The 20573-nt window shown below is 40.5% G+C and overlaps 6 protein-coding genes across 11 annotated transcripts; 2 read left to right on the top strand and 4 right to left on the bottom strand.

Moving 5' to 3' along the window:
• Positions 1-86: 86 nt before the first annotated feature.
• LOC130510164 (G-type lectin S-receptor-like serine/threonine-protein kinase RKS1) lies at positions 87-2587 on the bottom strand. The gene is made up of 5 exons (XM_057006538.1): positions 1323-2587; positions 1049-1168; positions 764-960; positions 414-624; positions 87-325 (listed from the first exon to the last, which is right to left on the bottom strand). Exons 1-5 carry the CDS (start codon positions 2575-2577, stop codon positions 87-89), a joined length of 2022 nt encoding a protein of 673 aa, XP_056862518.1. The 5' UTR covers positions 2578-2587.
• Positions 2588-2907: 320 nt separating this feature from the next.
• LOC130510151 (G-type lectin S-receptor-like serine/threonine-protein kinase RKS1) lies at positions 2908-7119 on the bottom strand. 5 transcript variants are annotated; one of them, XM_057006503.1, is made up of 9 exons: positions 6939-7119; positions 6413-6453; positions 5055-6294; positions 4793-4912; positions 4509-4705; positions 4145-4355; positions 3838-4075; positions 3613-3757; positions 2908-3520 (listed from the first exon to the last, which is right to left on the bottom strand). In XM_057006503.1, exons 1-9 carry the CDS (start codon positions 7102-7104, stop codon positions 3191-3193), a joined length of 2688 nt encoding a protein of 895 aa, XP_056862483.1. In that variant the 5' UTR covers positions 7105-7119; the 3' UTR covers positions 2908-3190. The 5 variants fall into 5 exon arrangements, with proteins under 5 accessions (XP_056862483.1, XP_056862488.1, XP_056862496.1 ...); XM_057006508.1 differs by having other exon boundaries at positions 3116-3520; positions 6413-6601; positions 6939-7021; XM_057006516.1 differs by having other exon boundaries at positions 3116-3520; positions 5055-6453; positions 6939-7035.
• A 1122-nt stretch (positions 7120-8241) lies between these two features.
• On the top strand, positions 8242-12858 carry LOC108807343 (putative DNA (cytosine-5)-methyltransferase CMT1). The gene is made up of 20 exons (XM_018579622.2): positions 8242-8476; positions 8558-8654; positions 8854-8961; positions 9069-9188; positions 9280-9379; positions 9534-9694; positions 9770-9835; positions 9921-10190; positions 10289-10347; positions 10425-10491; positions 10635-10964; positions 11038-11106; positions 11201-11287; positions 11388-11475; positions 11550-11668; positions 11758-11859; positions 11948-11991; positions 12088-12157; positions 12231-12334; positions 12436-12858. The coding sequence occupies exons 1-20, from the start codon at positions 8337-8339 to the stop codon at positions 12596-12598; spliced, it is 2364 nt and encodes a 787-aa protein (XP_018435124.2). The 5' UTR covers positions 8242-8336; the 3' UTR covers positions 12599-12858.
• LOC108807362 (partner of Y14 and mago) lies at positions 12814-15398 on the bottom strand. Of its 2 annotated transcripts, none has more exons than XM_018579650.2 (5): positions 15156-15398; positions 14043-14315; positions 13732-13845; positions 13401-13643; positions 12814-13248 (listed from the first exon to the last, which is right to left on the bottom strand). In XM_018579650.2, the coding sequence occupies exons 2-5, from the start codon at positions 14229-14231 to the stop codon at positions 13120-13122; spliced, it is 675 nt and encodes a 224-aa protein (XP_018435152.2). In that variant the 5' UTR covers positions 14232-14315; positions 15156-15398; the 3' UTR covers positions 12814-13119. The 2 variants fall into 2 exon arrangements, with proteins under 2 accessions (XP_018435152.2, XP_018435144.2); XM_018579642.2 differs by having other exon boundaries at positions 15204-15398.
• A 78-nt stretch (positions 15399-15476) lies between these two features.
• Positions 15477-18509, top strand: LOC108807353 (uncharacterized). Its single transcript, XM_018579632.2, has 5 exons — positions 15477-15710; positions 15933-17241; positions 17334-17597; positions 17679-17834; positions 18051-18509. The coding sequence occupies exons 1-5, from the start codon at positions 15703-15705 to the stop codon at positions 18168-18170; spliced, it is 1857 nt and encodes a 618-aa protein (XP_018435134.2). The 5' UTR covers positions 15477-15702; the 3' UTR covers positions 18171-18509.
• Positions 18510-18655: 146 nt separating this feature from the next.
• LOC108815420 (protein PLANT CADMIUM RESISTANCE 10) lies at positions 18656-20309 on the bottom strand. The gene is made up of 5 exons (XM_018588049.2): positions 19873-20309; positions 19668-19731; positions 19404-19568; positions 19234-19299; positions 18656-19149 (listed from the first exon to the last, which is right to left on the bottom strand). The coding sequence occupies exons 1-5, from the start codon at positions 20184-20186 to the stop codon at positions 18997-18999; spliced, it is 762 nt and encodes a 253-aa protein (XP_018443551.2). The 5' UTR covers positions 20187-20309; the 3' UTR covers positions 18656-18996.
• Between the last annotated feature and the right edge of the window lie 264 nt (positions 20310-20573).

Below are 20573 nucleotides of genomic sequence, written 5' to 3'. Positions count from 1 at the left end.
ATATATCCACTGTGACAATGAAATTGGAAACGATGTAAGGTTGTAAGATTTTCACATTTCAATGTGAACTGAAAAAGACTAGCTCACTATGTTCCGACGACCCGATTTGTGCATCCTCTGATTTGGTTGCCCCCAAAGATTCTAGCCATGCCAAAATCCGCAATCTTGGGGATCATTTCGTTGTCAAGTAGTACATTGCTGGCCTTGAGGTCTCTGTGGATGATCCTCAGTCTTGAATCTTGATGAAGATACAAGATTCCGCGAGCAATCCCACATATTATCTCCATCCGTTTTGGCCAAGCCAACTCCGCTCTCTGCTCTTCATCTACGGGAAACACAACACCATAAGATCTTACTGAATTGGAAGATTTGAATGTGTAGACTACAACATGTATCAGAAATCTTGAACTTACCGAATATGAAATAGTCTAGGCTCTTGTTTGGCAAATATTCGTATACCAACATCTTCTCTTCCAGCTCCACGCAACACCCTAACATCCTCACGAGATTCCGATGTTGCAACTTTGATATCAACTTGACCTCGTTCTTGAACTCTTCCATTCCTTGTCCTGAGTTTTTTGACAACCTCTTCACTGCTATCTCCATACCATTTTCTAACACGCCCTGGGTAGAGACACAGCGTAATCTTTTTTGTTTGAAAACAACCTAAATACTCCTTACTACTTATTGAACGTAAGGATTTCTCTGTTGGAGGAGTATTGTTAAAGATTTGCATATACACAGCAGTTTGCATCTTTCTTACCTTATAAACGGGTCCGAAACCACCTTCTCCAAGCTTGTTACGGAAAGCGAAATTGTTCGTAGCTGTAGCGATGGTGTTAAGCTCAAAGAGAGGTAACTCCCATTCTCTTCCCTGATCCTCCTCGAATCTGAGTGTATCACTAATATTGAAAGAACCTGGAGGTAAGGTTGTTGGAAATCTTCTATGCCTGTTCGACTCTACAGGTGAGAATGTTTCAAAATAGCTAGTTGTGAGATAAGCAATAAACATATGAGCTTGAAAGATACATCATAGAGAATTACTTACTTCGCCTCTTCCTTACGAAACACAACGAAATGACGGCTAGTAACATTAAGGCTGCAGTCAAACCGATGACAATGAAAATGACTCTCCTCTTTCCTAACGAGCCAGTTTTGTTCCACCGCTCTGCAACAAGCAACCAAACCGGTACTAAGTACTTCAAAATACTTTAGATTAAAATGTTTTTTTTCTATTCTCTGTGTTGCAGGGTAGACATCTGAGGCATGTTCTAGATCCCTCAGAAATTAATAAAATACATTTTATACATACATATATATACCTAACTCTTCCCTGTCTACACGTATATAGAGATCTTGTCCAGAATCCAAGAATGACCTTGTATCCAACATATCACCGTGCCATGTCAAGCACCCTTTTTCTCCTCCCACACCCTCGTGGTAAGCGCTAGCGTAAGCGACGCAAGAGCAGTTCAGTAAACACCTCTGTTCACACTCCTTCAATGTTATGTTCAAATCCACACTTGCAATTGATGTGTCGGGAATCTTCGTGTGCGTTAACTTCACAAACCCTTCTTTCTCACGGCACAGTGAAGTTTTGTTGTTCCTCGAACACCCGCCCGTGTAGTCCCTCAATAACCAGTCCCGGGGCCTCTTTGGCTCAAAACCAGGTAGGCATGTACACGCTTCTGAACTTGCAGGATGGCAGTAACCGTTAAGGCCACAGTGTGCATAATAGTCGCATTCCTCTTTAGGAATTGACCAGAACAGATTCCATCTCTTCTCCCCTGCGCTCCATGTGAGACGTTGCATGTATCCTGTCTCGTTCACCATCATTCTTGTTATGACTGAAGCATCCATCACACGGTTAGTCATCGATACTTCGTCCTGATTATTAACAAACAAGATTTGGAAGACAGCACCGCTCCATCTCAACCCGGTCCAGGATCCCGTACGCCACCATGGGATCAGACCTTTGTACAGAATAAGCTGCGGGAATCCCGTACGATTTATCCGGAGTGTGAAAGTTCCAGAACCAGGGTCACCAGGAGATTTCCAAGACGTCAGAATGCGATCCAAACCGTCTTTTCGTGTGAAACCCAACCTCATAAACGGAAGAGAAGAGTCTGTCGGATGATCAAAGCTCTCCCAGAAACCTTTCTCTGTAACTGAATCAAGTAGAACAAGGTTCCCTAGAGTAGAGAGTCTCGCAACTAGAGTTGGTTCCACTATACTGTCCGAAACATTAGTCGACCAGAGAGGTTTTCTTGTGTTGACTGATGCATAGATGCAGAGATTCCCTCTGCTGCTGAACCTTATCACCCCAGACGTGTCGTTCATAGGACGGTCTCTGTTTGCAACCCATACAACAGTCTGCTCAGAGATTTGAGCATACCAAATCCCTACGTACCGGAGCTTTGAAACTCCAAGGCTGAAGAATCCAAATGCAAATGTCTTCCCTTCAGAGAATATGAGATCACCATCTCTCATGGACTGTGTTCTCGTGATCGTATCGTCACAGATACAAGGCTGGAGGAGGCAGAAAAAGAAGAAAAAATTGAAGAAGACGATCTTCATTTTCAGTGTTTGTTTCAGGCCAAGGGTTTCCATGAAGCGAGCAAATGATGTGTCTTATATTAAAAGCCAAGTGGGTCACACCTGAAATAACAAACTTGTATCTTAGTGGTCTTCTCTGTCTTTTGTGGAGCAGTTAACATCGATCATTGACTAGAAGAGTCATGTTAGAACATTAGACGAACTTACAGGGCACAAGTAATAGTCAAGTCAAGTCTATACATTGACAATCCTTCACTAAATACTAAATAGCCAGGCCACGTTTACCTACAATAATAAATATATTACTAATGTATCAACACGGCACAATCATAATGTGATATTTTAGACCTGTTTATAAACATATTTCTCAGTAAATTCATCAGCCAATAAGCATAATCAAGAAACGGTATGATCATAAGTCTTACAAGGTAATATGAGGAGAAACCATGGGAACATCAGATCCATCGGCGGGGAGCCAACCACCACCGCCAATCTTTCCCATTTCTTCTCCTGCTTCCTCTTTATTTCGCAGTTAATCAACGTCTCACACGTTGTTGAAATTAAAACTAAAACACACACTTCTGTGAATGTAGTTTATCAAAATAAGATACATCTCTCAACAATTCAAAATATTTCAACGGCCATGAACATCAGTGAGAGTAATGTCATTAACAGAATTGCTATTTTCTCCACTGGGGTAAGCACCGGAGGTGCTGTCGTCATTCTTGACATGTGTCTTCCTTCCCGACGTGAACGCAGGATGCTTTGGAGGAGGAAAGTCATTGGCGTTATGACTAAACATGGACACAACAGAGGGCATGTCTGGTCTATCCGAAGCATTTTCTTGTACGCAAAGCAGCCCAATGTGTACGCACTTCATCACTTCGTTCTCATCATAAATCTTTTGGTTCATTAGTTTGTCTACGACCTTCGTTGCTTCATCTTTATTCCATAGATCCCATATCTACAAAACAAGACGAAATAAACAATATTTGGTTATGTTATGTTCTGCTTTGATCCTCATTTTATGTAAAAAAAGTTGCATATTCTAGTTACTTGTCCAACTAGGTTCAAAGATTCCTTGTGGAAAGTACTGTTTTTCTTCCCTGTTACGATCTCTAAGATCAATACTCCGAAGCTGTAGACGTCGGATTTAACGGAGAAATGACCCTCCATTGCATACTCCGGTGACATATATCCGCTGAACAATGAGATTGAAAACGATGCAAGGTTTAAAGATTTTCGCACAGTTCCATGTGGATTGTAAAAAGACTAACTCACTATGTTCCGACGACCCGATTTGTGCTTCCTCTGATTTGGTTGCCGCCAAAGATTCTCGCCATGCCAAAATCCGCAATCTTGGGGATCATTTCGTTGTCAAGAAGTACATTGCTGGCCTTGAGGTCTCTGTGGATGATCCTCAGTCTTGAATCTTGATGAAGATACAAGATTCCGCGAGCAATCCCACATATTATCTCCATCCGTTTTGGCCAAGCCAACTCCGCTCTCTGCTCTTCATCTACGGGAAACACAACACCATAAGATCTTTGAGTGGGTAGACTACATGCATCAGAAATCCTGAACTTACCGAATATGAAATAGTCTAGGCTCTTGTTTGGTAAATACTCGTATACCAACATCTTCTCTTCTGATTCTACGCAACATCCTAACATCCTCACGAGATTCCGATGCTGCAACTTTGATATCAACTTGACCTCGTTCTTGAACTCTTCCATTCCTTGGCATGAGTTTTTTGACAACCTCTTCACTGCTATCTCCATACCGTTTTCTAACACGCCCTAAGTAGAGACACAACGTAATTTGTTTTGTTAGAAAACGTCCTAAACGTTCCTTACTACTTATTGAACTCAGAGCTTGTTCTGATGGAACAGTATTGTTAAAGATTTGCATATACATAAAAAAAATTAGGCATATTTGAAGATGCATTTTACCTTATAAACGGGTCCGAAACCACCTTCTCCAAGCTTGTTACGGAAAGCGAAATTGTTCGTCGCTGTAACGATAGTGTTAAGCTCAAAGAGAGGTAACTCCCATTCTCTCCCCTGGTCCTCTTCAAATCTGAATTGGTCTTCAATATCAAGAGAACCTGGCGCCAAAATTGTTGAAGATCTTCTACGCCTGTTCGACTCTGCAGGTGAGATTGTTCAAAATAGCTGGTTGTGAGATAAGCAACAAACATATGAGCTTGCAAGATACTTCGTAGAGGTTCACTTACTTCGTCGCTTCCTTACGAAACAGAACGAAATGACGGTTAGCAACATTACGGCTGCAATCAAACTGGTGACAATGAAAATGACTCTCCTCTTCCTTAATGAGCCATTTTTGTTCCACCGCTCTGCAACAAGCAAGCAAACCGGAACCAAGTACTTCAAAATACTTTAGATTAAAATGTTTCTTCTATTCTCTGTGTTGCAGGGTAGACATCTGAGGCATATCCCTCAAAAATTATTAGAGTACATTTATAATTTTATATATACCTATCTCTTTTCTGTCTGCACGTATGTAGAAATCTTGTCCCGAATCCATGTATATCCTCGCATCCAACATATCGCCGTGCCATGTCAAGCACCCTTTTGCTCCTCCCTCACCCTCGTGGTAAGCGCTTGCGTAAGCGACACAAGAGCAGTTCCTCAAGCACCTCTGCTCACACTCCTTCAGTGTTATGTTCATATCCACACTTGCAACCGATGTGTCGGGAATCTTCACGCGCTTTAACTTCACAAACCCTTCTTTCTCACCGCATATTGAAGCGTTGTTTTTCTGTGTACACCCACCTGAAGTGTCCCTCAAGAGCCAATCCCGGGGAATCTTTGGCTCAAAACCCGGAAGGCATGTGCACACAAATGATGCTGAGATTGTGGGATCGCAGTAACCGTTAAGGCCACAGTGTGCATAGTAGTCGCATTCTTCTTTAGGAACTGACCAGAACACGTTCCACCTCTTCTCCGTTGCGACCCATGTGAAACGCTGCACGTATCCTGTCTCGTTCACCATCATTCTTGTTATGACTGAAGCATCCGTCACACGGTTAGTTATAGATACTTCATCCTCAGTATTAACAAACGAGCTATGGAAGATAGAAGAGCCTCTTCTTGCCATTCCAGGCACACCGCTCCATTTCAACCCGGTCCACGATCCCGTACGCCACCATGGGACCATACCTTTGTACAGAATCATCTGCGGAAATCCCGTACGATTTATCCGGAATGTGAAAGTTCCAGAACTTGGATCACCAGGAGATTTCCAAGACGTCAGAATGCGATCCAAGCCGTCTTTTCGTGTGAAACCCAACCTCATAAACGGAAGAGAAGAGTCTGTCGGATGATCAAAGCTCTCCCAGAAACCTTTCTCTGTAACTGAATCAAGCAGAACAAGGTTCCCTAGAGCAGAGAGTCTCGCCACTAGAGTTGGTTCCACTATACTCTCCGAAACATTAGTCGACCAGAGAGGTTCTGTTGTGTTCACTGATGCATAGATGCAGAGATTCCCTCTGCTGCTGAACCTAATCACCCCAGACGTGTCGTTCATAGGACGATCCCTGTTTGCAACCCAGACAACAGTCTGCTCAGAGACTTGAGCATACCATATCCCAACATATCGGAGCTTTGAAACTCCAAGGCTGAAGAATCCAAATGCAAATCTCTTCCCTTCGGAGAATATGAGATCACCATCTCTTAAGGACTGCATTCTCATGATAGTATTGTCGCAGATACAAGACTGGAGGAGGTAGAAAAAGAAGAAGAAGATGAAGACGATCTTCATTTCAGTGTTTGTTTCAGAACAAGGGTACGAGCAAAATGCTGTGAGTCTATATTAAAAGCCAAGTGGGTCACACCTGAAATAGCAAACTTGTATCGTAGTGTTCTTCTCTGTCTTCTGTAAAGCAGTTAAAATTGATCATTAATACCCATTCTAAGAGAAGAGTCATGTGACTTAGAAAATTAGACGAACAAACAGGGCACCAGTAAATAGTCAAGTCAATACAAGTCTTCACTACATACTAAATAGCCAGGCCCCCGTTTACCTACAATAATAAATGTATACTAATGTATCAACACGTCACAATCATACATTGATATTTGAAACCTGTTTTTAGAAACAAATTTCTCAGTGATTAAAACTTACAAAACAAAACTCAAAGTGAGGTAAGTTATAAGACAGTAAATATAATAAACTTCTTTATGTTTTTTTTCAAGCGCTAATCCTCCAAAGACATGTAGAAAAGTACAGCAATATGTTCTAGAAAGGTTACTGTGGATCTAACTTTGACTATAAGATTTCACAGTTGAGCTTGGAAAACTCTCAGATAATTGAAGTAGTAAAACCAAATTCAGCTTGCACATAATCAATCGTTTTATTACCTCTGACTTCCTTCTTGTGGAAAAGAACATCAAGGCAATTAGAAAGAGTGACGGATCTCCTCCTTCCATATGAAGCATGCTTCCTCAAACCTCTCTGAAACAGCAAACATATAAAATAGTTTAGATATATAGAGGTGGCCTGAATTAGAATTATATATATGTTCATTTAAAAATAAGAGTTGCAAACAATGTATCTACTTACATGTCTCATGTAATACGTTACCTATGGCGCTGTGTCTACTGAAAAAAAAAAAGAATCGTTTGTTTAGATGAGAAGAGAGCCACTGATATATACGGCAATGTTATAGTCTGTGGATCTTTTGTTTGATTGTTTCTCCAGAGACTATAACATTGCATATATATATGCGCTCTTCTCATCTAAACAATTGATCCGTTTCAACCTCCACTCGCTAGAGTTGAAACTTCAACACGAAAACAATCTCGTAATAGCCATGTTTTGGTCTAACATGAAACAACCAAAACTCTCTTCTTGTTGCACATATACACATCATCACCATAAGAGCCAACGTAAGACAACTTTTGGCTCAAAAGTAAGGCAATACAAGATCAAGTTTGCCTTAAACCCTAGCTCTCACAGATAGAACCCGTCCCAGAGATACACTCTTACGGAAACCATATATAGAAGAATCTGCTCAATCATTGCCTATATAAACACCGATGTTTATTTGACCAGTGAATCTGATCATCGAAGCACAGATTTCTCTGCTTCGAAGACTACAACATTGCCATATACATCCAAACAATTGATTCGTTTCACCCTACACTCGTGTGAGTGGAAACTTGAAAGCGTAATAGGCTAATAGAGCAATGTCCGGCGGTTTTCTGCACACGACCGGCGATGCGCGTGGCTCATACGCGCCGTCGAAGCAGGGGAATCGCATCACATTTTACTACTGGAAACGGACTCAACTTTACGAAGTCGAATTTTCAGTTTGATTGCGATTCCCTTAAGAGAGAGTATATATAGTTTCTATGGGCCTTGATTGGGCTTAGTCGGATCTAATTGAGAGTATATCTAATTTCTATGGGCCTTGATTGGGCTCAGTCGGATCCAATTGTTTCTGCCCGATTAGTTAAGTCCAAATTGGAATTTTTAGAAACATTTGAGGGGAGCTAAAGTTTGATTTTACGTTAAAAAAAAAAAACTGAAAACCAATAGGCGCTTTGCCGCGCTGCGAATTCCCGCTTCGTTATTTCTTTTGAAAAAATATATTTTTAAAAAAATAAATGGGATAATATTCTTTTTTTTCAACTTAAATGAAGTAATAATAGTTTAGGTCATTTTAGATAACAAGTTCCCCCTTCCTCGCTGTGTTGTCTCTTGTCACCTGTTCTCTGATCTCTCAATCCTCCGGCAGCTAATCAGGTGACTGAAACATGAAGCGGCCGGAGCCTTCCTCGGATCTATCCTTTACCGGAGAGCCCATCCCAGTTGAAGAAGCTACGGCGAAATGGCCACTTCGCTATAGATCTTCAAAGGCTAGAGTATCCGTGACACTGGGAACTCCAAAGGATGGGTAAAAAATGTTGTATTCTTTGGTCTCTGTTAAATTCTCTCCTTGTTTATCTTCTGTTTGTGCCTCGTGTTCTTGAAACAGTGACATTGAAGAGAATCTGGAGCAGGCGAAACGTCATTACAGCCAAGCTCTTGTAGATGGAACTCTTTTCAGTCTTGGTGACGATGTTTACGTTAAAGTAAAGCTCTTTTGATTTTCCATATGATGAGCTTTGTTGTTTTGGTACAGATTTGGTTTTACTTTCTGAGGTCACTTTATACTAGTAGTGAAATTAGATTTGGGAAACGTTCTTGATTTTTTATCCTATAGTTATTATCTTGTTGTTGTCATACCAATGTACCTGATGCACATGAGTTTTTTTTTTTTTTGGGTTTTAGGCTGAAGAGGGGAATCCGAATTATATTGCAAAGATTGTGGAGTTTTTTGAAGCGGTTGATGGTGAGCCCTACTTCAGAGCTCGATGGTTCTATAGACCTGAAGACACGGTAAGAGATGTTATTGTGTTTTGCGGCCTTGTGCTGTGACTAGATTTGTTTTCCTTCTTTAAGTAGATTTATTTTATCTTCTTGCTCTCTTGCTTATTGATGTGTAGGTTATCAAAACCCTTGCAAGTGAGGTGCAAGAAAAGAGGGTGTTTCTCTCTAATGTTGAAGATGATAATCCCCTCAATTGCATTGTCTCCCGCGTTAATATTGTGAAAGTTCCAGCCAAGGTATTGATTGATTTGATTACGAATGAATTCAGTAGTGTTGTAGTGCACGGGAAGTTTTTCTGATTGGCGTTACAACTTCTGTTCACGACAGATTGTTTCCGGAGCTGAGAAGAGAGTTATACCGCCTTGTGATTTTTATTACGATACGAAATATGAGCTAGCTCACCTCACCTTTTCAACTGCTGCCGATGGTAACCTTTGATATTTAACTCTCTTTATCTAAGTTAGTCACTTTAAGATTTGGTTTCTGTAGTTTTATATCATTCATAGCCTTAACTAACTTTGTTCATAGTGTTTTGGAGAGACTACTGATGATTTCTGTCTTGCCAAAATGTCCCAACACAGATAGTGATGCGTCATCGACAATTTCAAGTGAATCTGATTCCAATTGCATTCAGATTCCCCAGAAGAAGGAAAAATTCTTGCTTGATCTATACAGTGGATGTGGAGCAATGTCAACTGGTCTGTGTATGGGGGCTTCCCTGTCAGGCATAAAGTTGACTAAGGTATTTGTTCCACTTCCACATTTTATAATTTTGTTTTATTTCTCCAAGATTTACTTAGCTCTTTCTGATTTTCAGAAATGGGCAGTAGATATCAACAGCTTCGCTTGTGATAGTTTGAGACTGAACCATCCTGAAACTGAGGTAATTATTTATTGCTGATTTTTCATTGTGTGTTAGGAAGTTGATTGTCAACACATGTGACCAGTTGATTTTGAATTCTGAGCAGGTGAGAAACGAAGCTGCGGAAGACTTTCTAAAACTGCTCATAGAATGGAGAAAGTTATGCCAAAAGTTTGCCCTAATTTCCAGTACCGAGGTAATAGAATCAGATGGTGATTCGGAAGATGAAGAGGAAGATGGAGATGAAAATGATGATGCGGATGGAGATAGTAGTGGATCTGAAATTCCACCTGAAGAGTTCGAGGTAGACAAGTTCCTAGATATTTGTTTTGGAAATCCTAAAGGACTTAAGGAAGCATCTGCACTTCATCTTAAGGTACACGTACTTGACTATAAGCTGGCATACCTACAAAATTTATCCTTTGTAAGATGTAATTCAGACGTTGTTTTTCTTTTTTATCTCAATACTCTCAGGTGCGTTGGAAAGGTTATGGTCCTGATGAAGATACTTGGGAGCCTTATGATGGGTTAAGGTAACTTATTCCATACTATTTTCCTTTTGTTTTGATGTCTTATCGTTTATTGATATTGTTCACTCTATATACAACAGAAAATGCAAAGAAAAGTTAAAGGAGTTTGTGACAACCGGGTTCAACACTAACCGATTTCCCCTTCCTGTAAGTCGCGTTACTTATTACCTATCTGTTTGATATATGAGGCAAAGCCAATAATCGTATTAAAGTATATCATCATTTAAAAAATATTGTCTGGTTCATAAGGAATATATCATCTGAAGTTTTATGGTTTGTTTCTTTTCAAGGGAGATGTTCATTTTGTGTGTGGAGGTCCTCCATGTCAAGGAATTAGCGGCTTTAACCGTTTCAGAAATAACAAAGCACCACTTGAAGATGAAAAGAATCAGCAGTTGTTGGTGTATATGAACATTATCGACTATTTGAAGCCAAATTATGTGCTCATGGAAAATGTCGTCGATCTCTTGAAGTTTTCAAAGGGGTTTTGTGCCCGTTACGCTGTTGCTCGTCTAGTTGCGATGAACTATCAGACAAGATTAGGCATGATGACAGCGGGTTCTTACGGTGTTCCTCAGGTCAGAAACAGAGTATTCCTATGGGGGGCACAACCAACGGAGGTAAATATTAGTTACATTATAGATATTTAGAAGCAGTGATCCTTATTGCTCTCATAATTTGGTTAAATAACAGAAACTTCCACCTTACCCTTTGCCTACTCACGAGACTATCGCCAAAAGCTTAACCCCTACAGAGTTTGAGGCAAGTCATTTTGTTATGAGGACTTTTGTACTTATCAATCTCACAGACTCTTTTGCCATTATCGCATTGCTTATTCATTTGTTGTAAATGGCAGGAAATACAAGTTGGATATAGCCAAAGGAATCTTCTTCAGTTAGAAAATGCTCTTACCCTTGCAGATGCGATAAGCGATCTCCCACCAGTGTGTATCTAAACCTTAAAATAGTCATATTTGATTACGAAACCTTATGTCTACATAGTTCATTGGTCAATGCTTTCAGTTATTTTTTTTAATGCTGCAGGCGACGAATTATGAGAAAAGCGATGAAAGGAAATATGAGACGAAACCTCAAACAAACTTTCAGAAGTACATACGTCTTTCAAGAGCTGGTGAGAATCTTAAAACTTCATAGAGTTTCCCTTGACGCTTACCTATACTAACCCATGACATGGTCTTGTTTCAGAGTCAATAATCCCCCTGGATGGTAGAGATGCTTCAAAGTCAAGAATTCTCTATGATCACCAACCACTTGAACTAAATGACGACGACCTTGAACGGGTTTGCCATATTGTAAAGAAGAAGGTATGACTCTATCTTTTGATTTAATACTTCCTTTAATGGTTCGAGATGTAATAATCTCCTGTTCTTATTATTGACTCATATTGCTACAGGGTGCCAACTTCAGAGATTTGCCTGGTGTTATAGTTGAAGACAACAAAGTGAAATTTGACCCTTCTGTAGAACGACCAAAACTGAAATCTGGAAAGTTTCTGGTACAAAATGAATCCATTCTCAGCTTTGAGTATTTTTCAGTTCCTATTTTTCTGCAGCTTCATAGACGTGGTTTGTGTTTTGCTTCAGGTTCCTGATTATGCAGTGTCATTTGTCAATGGGAAATCGAAAAAGTGACTTTCTTTAACTAATATTCTTCTTTTGGATCATATTTTCCATCACCTCGTAATAAATTCACTAACGTAACTCATCTGCTAACTGAATGTCAGGCCATTTGGTCGTCTGTGGTGGGACGAGATTGTTCATACAGTTGTGACAAGAGCAGAACCTCACAACCAGGTAAGTCTTTTTTTACATTTCCCCTTTGAATTGTTTTAGTGCCCTCTTTGTCAGTAAAAACTGGTTTTTGCAGATTGTAATCCATCCGTTGCAAGATCGTGTATTAACCGTCCGTGAGAACGCCAGAATACAAGGTTTTCCTGATTTTTATAAGCTATGTGGCCCAATAAAGGAGAAGTGAGTACTCACTTCCCTGCTCCCTTACAATCATTTCTAGAATTTGCTTGTGTGTTTGATGTTGGGGATTCTAATATGAAAGAAAAAAACTGGATTTTCAGATACATCCAGGTAGGAAATGCGGTGGCTGTCCCTGTAGGGGTTGCGTTAGGATATGCTTTCGGGTTGGCAAGTCAAGGGCTGTCTGATAACCAGCCTGTAATAAAACTCCCCTTCATGTATCCTCAGTGTATGCAAGGAAAAGCTGAGGAGCACTCTGCTTGAGAAGGCTAAAAAAAGAAAGGCCTGTCTTCTTATGTTCTTACCGAAAGAAATGCAAGAAGAGGGAGAACTTGATTGTTTAGATTACTTTTATTGGTTTACATTGAAATGTTGTTGAGTGTATTAGTGAACCATGTGGGTCTCATTGAACCAAACAAAAATTGTGTCAGAGTATTGGTTTCTCGCAGATTGTATGTCAGACAACAGTTTGTGACACGTTTTAATTCTTCAAACTTAAAAAAAGAAATGGTTGTTGTTTGTTACAGATTGATGTTTGTTACAGCAACTCCACATCATCTAACTGAAATCATATTGGTCTAGGCGAGAACCAAACACAATCACAGAAAGTGGCATCAGTTTTCAGAATTTAGGCAATGTGCCAAGACAGTCTAACAAGATTTCTGACAAAAGCTCTAAGAATAACCTCCTTTCATTCATACAAGTTTGGATTGATTCCAGCAATTTCTTGAGAAAAGGTACAACCTGTCTGAAAGCTAGACAATTCATGTCGATGCTGCAGAAAGCTAAGCCTCCTTATCCTCCAAAGCCTCGAGTTCTTGCTTCCATTCCTCCAACTTAGAGAACTTCTCCAATTGCTCCGGCTTAAGGTCTTTGGGATCAGTCTTCTGCTGTTGAGCTTCTGTGAGTCGGATCTACAAATGTTAACAGAACATGACAAACAGACAATTACACAAAACCGCTAGACTGCAGGTTTCTGCATCAACTTGGATCATCATATCTCTCACACCAAAACGTTCTCAAATGTATCATTCTAAAGCAACTAAGAAAGGTTGAGACATCTTACTTTCTTCTTAAGTGCACGTATTCTTTTCTCAGTGTCTTCTCTTGCAGTTCCTGGATTGGGTGCTTCTCCAAGGTCCGAAGAAGCTACATCATTATTTGAAGAAACATCTAAAGCCTTCAGAGTAGAAACCAATACATTCACAGATTGGGATCCATTGCTTGAGGTCACAGTGGAAACAGCTTCTTCTTTGTCTACATTACTAGCTGATCCATCCTCAGAGCTGGTACCTTTTTGCGCAGCAGCCTTCAGAGGTGATAAAATGGAAGCATGTTATAGTAACTGAAGAGAAAGCTAGTAGCATTTTACGTATGGATAGAGTTGAGACAAATACCTGTAATCTCTTCTCTTTCTTACGTTCGTTCTTTTTAGCAGCTTTAGTCTTTGGTTTAGGAGTTGGATCCGGTTCATAACCTGGAGGTCCTAGTGAGGCCAGCTCCTTCTTCATCTATTGCAAAGAAAATGCAAGTTCGGAATGAATACTGTTTTATCTTACTTTTTATGCCTTGCTTCAATCAATATAACTGCTCACTATAACGAAAATCACGTTATAAACAACCAACAAGACTGATTTAAATCGACTACAAACGATTCATTTCCAGGAGAAATAGCAGAAGAGTGTTCGAGGGGATAAAGATCATATACCAAAGAACCTTTGGACTGATAAACGAGAACTTCATCTTGAGGAACATATCCAGCTCGAATTCGGATGGGTTTCCGGAGAGTACCATCAGGTCTACGAGTAGGCTCCAGAATCCTCTCACCTTCTTTAAGGCTTTTGCTTAGTTCTGCCATTTGCTTTCTTTGTTCTCCGCTTCTGTTGCTGCTTCCCATCTGATTTTCAGTCACACTCCTTACGCGTTTTCTCTCTCTCAGCTATCAGATTCTCCGTTTTATGTATCAAATTTGCAGGGATCACTAAATAATTACACAGAAAACAAATCAAGTTTTGGCTATCAGTGAGTTGAATCCAACGCTCTTTGTGAAAAAAGCCAAATGCACAGAAATATAGTTCAATATATTTAAGTTGACTAGGGCCTGATACATGACCCGTCTATCAGGAGTGTTATAGGCTTATAGCAGATACGCACAATAAATAAGTAGCAAAACATCCGTTTCAACAATTCAAAAATCCAACTTAAAAGCCTCAGAGTAACCAGCTGCTAATTATAAGATGAACGTTCTTCTCAGTACTCACACTTTAGAAATAAAACTTTTCTTATCGTCAAACCGCTGATCGGTAATTAGCGAGGACAAACACACATCACCCTCACTCCTTATGAAATATCAATCCATATCACACCTCACCCTCAAGCATAAGCAAGCACTTAAGATATTCAACAAAAATCGAACTTTCAAACACCGGAGTCTCACTAACCAGTGATTTACCACAACCACACAGTAACAACCAGTGAAACAATGCCTTGATATTCATGCAATCAAAAGTAATTTGAAAAAAAAATACTAATCAAGAGAGGTGGCAAATCACTCAGTTAAATAGCTCAACACTAACTCAGACCTCCTCTAAAGATTAAAAAGTAAAATGTCCCAAGCTTTAATCATCAAAGGACGTAACTTTGGGGACAGTATCTCATTGGCTGCTGTTACTAAGAACCACAAGCCAAATCTTCAATACAGATAATCAAACAATTACTTCTTCCGATCTAAAGTTTGACCACTCATAAAAGCTCAATTCAATTTCTGTAATTCGTCTACTCGCAGTTATCCAACAATAAAAATCAACCGAATTTAGCTAACCTATTTTCTGCGGCGGCCGACCAGAGAGAGAGAAGAAAGGACACTGACCTAACGAGATGCAGGTTTTCGCCGTCGTCGCCGGAAAGCCCAAATCCGGTTAAAAGCAAAGCGGTTATGAGAAGAAACAAAAAGTTACGACAGGGTTGGGTTATTATTATTAGTATTTGGACCGACCAAAGGGTTTAGTTTAGTTTAGTTTAGTTTAGTTTAGTTGTTGACATTATATTGTCTGTGTTGACAATGTCACACGTCGACTAAAAACCAAATTTAGCGTACTTCAACCTAAGCCCAACATACCTCTCATTATAGCTTTTGTGGGCCTCCTCTCTCTCTCTTCCCTTGTCGGCTTTAGGTTTCTTCTCCGGCAGGTCTTTTGGAACCCAATTAACTCCGGGAAGCATAACGGTGACCGACTTACTCATTCCCCTTGCTCCCTCCAAGTCCAACTCAATGAGAAAATGCTCCTTATTTTAAACGTGTTAAAGATCCCATACCCAACAAGCTAAGTTTCCTCCTTCTCTCGCATTGGTTTCTCACCCTCGCCGCCATGTCAAGGTTTGTTCCCTCAACCTTAGATTCTATTCTCATATACCCACCCACCAGTTTCGTATTTTTATTGTGGATTCTGATCGGACACTCATTTATGATTCCAAATGTAGTTTTTTTGGACTTGATCTATGTGTAAAGTTTCGAACTTTTACGAGTATACGTCTTAATATTAATCAGATCCTTCTTTACCTGATACCTGCTTGCTCTCTCTTTATTGTTTCCTTGCAGATTTTTTATCTTTAGAATAGTTGAAAAGCACAAGCAATCTCTTTTATCGAATCAGAAAGAGAGAGTGTCTCAATGGGGAAGCTATACTGTTTCTCTAAGATCGCCTCAGTTCAGATTTCACACTTCCTCCTCTAGGATTCCGAGTAAAGGAATAAGCTTTTTGAGTAATCACCTGTCCCGGCGGCGTTGTTGTTCTTCTAGTGTCTCTGCGAGAAATGTAGTTACACATCACGCTCAAGTCGCTTGGAACAGGCTTCACCGTAACTACTCTGTTGTCCGCCAATGGAACTTACCTCGCATCAACACCATCGCTCAAGCCTTCTGCTTGTCTCTCACCCGTTCACACCTCTTAATACCCGGCATCGTCGCCGTCACTTGTGGAAAGCTAGCGTGGGCGTCGCAGAGAGCTCCCTTAGATCCTTATCCTTCGCATAAATCTCTCTACACAAGGGCAAAGAACGGTCCTATCTTCCTGACTTCGCTGTTGTTTTCGGTTATAGAGGGTTTTGTTTTGATAGGGAGAGCTTTTTACATAGCTTGTCTGTTTACTCCTAGTGTCCTGATGGGACTGGTTGTTGAACTATGCGGGCCACGTTTTAGGAAACTATGGCTTGAGATGGTTCATCGAACTCTCGAACGAGCAGGTCCTGCTTTCATCAAATGGGGTCAATGGGCAGCTACTAGACCAGATCTCTTCCCTCAAGATCTCTGCTCACAGCTCTCTAAGCTTCACAGTGACGCTCCTCAGCATAGCTTTGCGTACACTAAGAAGACTATAGAGAAGGCGTTCGGACGCAAGCTCTCCGAGATATTCGAGGAGTTTGAAGAGGCGCCGCTGGCGTCAGGGAGCATTGCGCAGGTGCATAGAGCTTCCTTGAGGTTTCAGTATCCAGGGCAAAAGTCTAAGTCTTCCTTGGTTGCTGTTAAAGTCAGACATCCAGGCGTTGGCGAGTCTATAAGGAGAGACTTTGTGATCATCAATTTCGTGGCGAAGATATCTACTTTGATCCCGGCTTTGAAGTGGTTGAGACTGGACGAGAGCGTGCAGCAGTTCGGTGTCTTCATGCTGTCTCAAGTCGATCTCGCGAGGGAGGCTTCTCATTTGAGTAGGTTCATATACAACTTCAGGAGATGGAAAGATGTTTCGTTCCCTAAACCTGTGTATCCGCTTGTCCACCCTGCTGTTCTGGTGGAGACGTACGAGCACGGAGAGAGCGTGGCGCGTTATGTTGATGGCATGGATGGACACGAGTGGATCAAGACTAGGTTGGCTCATATCGGGACTCATGCTCTCTTGAAGATGCTCCTGGTAAGAGAGGCATCATCTTTGTAGTCTTTTTTATGATCTGATATTATGTCTCATTGATGGATGCTAAGTTGAATTGTGATTTTTTTTTTCAGGTTGATAACTTTATTCACGCTGACATGCATCCGGGGAATATTCTTGTCCGGAAAAAGGCATCTCGTGGAGGTCTTTTCAAGACAAAGAAGCCGCACATCGTTTTCCTTGACGTGGGGATGACTGCAGAGCTCTCAAAGAACGACAGAGAGAACTTACTTGATTTTTTCAAGGCGGTTGCGCTTAGGGATGGGAGGACTGCTGCTGAGCGAACTCTTAAGTTGTCAAGAAAGCAAAACTGTCCCAATCCAGAGGCTTTTATTGAGGTAATGACATTTATTTGATCGAAAGTTTCCTTATACCTTAGAAACAGATAAAAACATGCTGAGAAGTTTATGTTTTGACAGGAAGTAGAAGAAGCATTCAAGTTCTGGGGAACCGCTGAGGGAGACTTAGTACATCCAGCAGATTGCATGCACGAATTACTTGAGAAAGTAAGGCGCCATAGAGTTAACATTGACGGGAATGTGTGCACTGTGATGGTGACAACACTAGTTCTCGAGGTGAGCCAAATGTTTTTCCCTTTTCAAAATTTTAGTGTTGATGTTCAGATCATGGAACTTGGTATACACATAGGACCAAACCTAAGCTTATTATAGCAATTGAGCTTAAAGATGTTGCCTTACTATATAGCCTAGTTTGATGCAGTTACTCTTTATAACACATCTAAAAGGATTAAGTTTGCTTCGATCTATTGTAATGGATTTTGGTTATTATAGGGTTGGCAACGGAAACTTGATCCAGGATATGATGTGATGCACACACTGCAAACAATGGTGCTGAAAACCGACTGGGCTAAGTCTCTTTCTTACACGGTGGATGGTCTGATGGCGCCGTAGGAGAAGAAAAAGGTTTCAATCTTTTTCAAAATGTTGTTTTGTCAATCATAATAGGAGTTGACAGATTTTTTTCACATCTTAGCTGAGAGGAACATAGAAAGAAAGTAACATGTTCTTTGTTTATTTTTCATTCTTTTTATCTCCTTTTTTTTGCCTTATCTGTTAGTATGGATTTTGGTTCATTTTAACTCCCTCATAGATTGTACTTACGCGGTTGGTGTCCTGTATTAACCCCGCTTGTTTGTTCTCTGAACCGAAGAACAGTGTGAACACAAAACAATGATAAGGACTGCCTGAGAATGATCCAGAGAATTTGAATAAAATGTTCACGTTCATGTATGTCTCTGTTCCCCATTTGGCCTTTCTGATTTCATTTTGACAACCGTTTAACAGAACCGAAACAGAACAAAAGGCCAAACAACGCATTGTTTCTGTTTCAGAAACCCCCAAACGAATCCAATATTTTGATTGAAAGTACTTCATAATCTCAGTCTAATCAGCAACGTTTATTCACCTAAGAAACTGAATTGACCTTACATCTTGTCTGTAAACTACAACGGTTGTATGTGACCATCATCATCATCAAATATATTATCATACAAATAGGTGGGGCTATATACAGATAACTGGCACTGGTAATAGCATACAAATGGCTTCTCAACGTTTCTCCTTTGAAGTCAGAACTTTCATGTTTGCTATATATATCACAGTTTCGAAAAACAAACGTGAAAGTTTTCTTCTCACATGATTATGATACCAATGCCTATGGGTACGGAGGCGCAGAGCTTGGTGTCATTTTACATGCGACTCTCTCTGCTGTGCTGTCTTAGGGTTCAGATGACATTGTTGATACAATAACTGGAGGAGAGTGAAGCTGAAGCAAAGATTTTCCTTCAGGATAGCCGCCTATGCATAGCGTGTCTCCTCGACCATGCCAGATACCATCATGGACGTTGTTTATCTCCAGTGTTTTCGATTCCTGCATCGACATCACAAGCAAGTTGAATCAAAACGGTATAAATGGATACAGCTTCTTATGATCTGTGTATGAACAAATACACACCTGAGTTAATGTACAGAAGGGACACATGAGGTGGTGGATGCAATCGTCAAAGAAACTATCATCCCCCTAATAAAGAAGAAGGAGAATCAACATGTCATGATGCAGGACAGAAGACAAAATAATTTCTCTTAACAGACTCACAGAGAAGAAAAAAAAAAACTGAGGCTTACTCTAATGTTAAACTTCCTTCTTATCTGCATACGGAAGAAACCTAGGTAGGATGCAATCAAAAGGAGGAAAGCAACAGCCAGATAGAGAAAGCAATGCCTCTTGGTTACAGCAAAAGCTGCAACGTTGAATAGGAGACCAATGATAAGAATCATATGAACAGCACCCTGACACACAACACAACACACAAAAACTTGACAAGTCAGATACATAGAAAAAAACATCTTTTTCAATGATTGCAACTCAAAAAGGACTAAAAGGGTTACCTGAAGAAAGCAAGAACCAAAACCGGTCCTCGTCATGTTCTTCCCAAATCTGTAACACGGACAGCTAAAAGACAAAGAAAGAATAAACTATTATTACAAAAGTCTCATACTTCATTATCATTACAATGTCTGGAGAAATAAAATTCGATGTCTTTTCCAACGAAAGATAATTTTTTTATAAAAAAAAGAGAGAATATAAACTCACCAAGCGGATTCTATGCAGAGATGACGGTCCTCGAGGCAATCCATAACATCCCCTTCCCAAAGGCGTAAAACGCCGCCGCCGTATTCATCATCCGCCGCATCTTCTTCATCCGAGCTTTCTAGTTTCCTCCATTTCCCCTGAGTCTGAAGCGCCACCGTCGAGCAGAGCAGATCGAAGTCCAACACAGATATTCCTTCCAACTCCGCTAGCATCTCCCTCTCTTCCACCGCTGCGCCGCCGCCGCCGCCGGCTTCGACTCCAATGTCGCCTGTTACGGCGGCTCCCCCGCTCTCTAGTTTATTCAAATCCGCCATTGATAATAAAGAAAGGAGAAAACTTTAGGGTTTTTTTAGTCTCTGTTCTTCGATTCGATATCTTGTTGTCTGCAAAGAGGATCTTCTTCCTTTTAATGGGCGAAACGCCTTTTGGATACTTTTATGGCGGGTGTTTAATTATTCATAAACCTACTTAAAAAGCTGTCATTACTAACGGTACAGCTGTTTGCCACGTGGATATTCCGATAGTGGGGAGTGATTGATGTCTCTTTTATTCTTATCCTATCTTCTCCATTATGCGATTCCTTTTGTTTGGATTTTTATAATTGTCCAAAAAAGCTAACGGAAAACAAATACTAATAAACAAATTGTGTGTGTTTAACATCAAATGTAACGCTAAGATTTGTTAATCGAACACCCAATTGA

Source organism: Raphanus sativus, chromosome 1 (assembly GCF_000801105.2).
Source record: "Raphanus sativus cultivar WK10039 chromosome 1, ASM80110v3, whole genome shotgun sequence".
NCBI lineage: Eukaryota > Viridiplantae > Streptophyta > Magnoliopsida > Brassicales > Brassicaceae > Raphanus > Raphanus sativus.
This window is presented reverse-complemented; position numbering and strand designations above follow the sequence as displayed.

Bases quoted from the DNA above. Each gene is read 5' to 3' on its own strand.
- LOC108815420 (XM_018588049.2), bottom strand. From the start codon at position 20,186: ATGGCGGATTTGAATAAACTAGAGAGCGGGGGAGCCGCCGTAACAGGC. The intron at 19,732-19,872 runs GTGAGTTTATAT...TTTGTCTTTTAG, and splicing joins CTCTGCATAGAATCCGCTTG to CTGTCCGTGTTACAGATTTG. The intron at 19,569-19,667 runs GTAACCCTTTTA...GTTGTGTGTCAG, and splicing joins TTGGTTCTTGCTTTCTTCAG to GGTGCTGTTCATATGATTCT.
- LOC130510151 (XM_057006503.1), bottom strand. From the start codon at position 7,104: ATGAACATATATATAATTCTAATTCAGGCCACCTCTATATATCTAAAC. The intron at 6,454-6,938 runs GTAATAAAACGA...ACTGCTTTACAG, and splicing joins CCACAAGAAGGAAGTCAGAG to AAGACAGAGAAGAACACTAC. The intron at 4,706-4,792 runs GTAAGTGAACCT...TCTCACCTGCAG, and splicing joins TTTCGTAAGGAAGCGACGAA to AGTCGAACAGGCGTAGAAGA.
- LOC130510164 (XM_057006538.1), bottom strand. From the start codon at position 2,577: ATGAAGATCGTCTTCTTCAATTTTTTCTTCTTTTTCTGCCTCCTCCAG. The intron at 625-763 runs GTAAGAAAGATG...GTCTCTACCCAG, and splicing joins GTTTCGGACCCGTTTATAAG to GGCGTGTTAGAAAATGGTAT. The intron at 326-413 runs GTAAGTTCAAGA...TGTTTCCCGTAG, and splicing joins CCTAGACTATTTCATATTCG to ATGAAGAGCAGAGAGCGGAG.
- LOC108807353 (XM_018579632.2), top strand. The intron at 17,598-17,678 runs GTAATGACATTT...ATGTTTTGACAG, and splicing joins ATCCAGAGGCTTTTATTGAG to GAAGTAGAAGAAGCATTCAA. The intron at 17,835-18,050 runs GTGAGCCAAATG...TGGTTATTATAG, and splicing joins TGACAACACTAGTTCTCGAG to GGTTGGCAACGGAAACTTGA.
- LOC108807343 (XM_018579622.2), top strand. From the start codon at position 8,337: ATGAAGCGGCCGGAGCCTTCCTCGGATCTATCCTTTACCGGAGAGCCC. The intron at 8,477-8,557 runs GTAAAAAATGTT...TTCTTGAAACAG, and splicing joins CTGGGAACTCCAAAGGATGG to TGACATTGAAGAGAATCTGG. The intron at 12,335-12,435 runs GTGAGTACTCAC...CTGGATTTTCAG, and splicing joins TGTGGCCCAATAAAGGAGAA to ATACATCCAGGTAGGAAATG.
- LOC108807362 (XM_018579650.2), bottom strand. From the start codon at position 14,231: ATGGGAAGCAGCAACAGAAGCGGAGAACAAAGAAAGCAAATGGCAGAA. The intron at 13,846-14,042 runs GTATATGATCTT...TCTTTGCAATAG, and splicing joins ATCAGTCCAAAGGTTCTTTG to ATGAAGAAGGAGCTGGCCTC. The intron at 13,249-13,400 runs GTAAGATGTCTC...TAACATTTGTAG, and splicing joins TACGTGCACTTAAGAAGAAA to ATCCGACTCACAGAAGCTCA.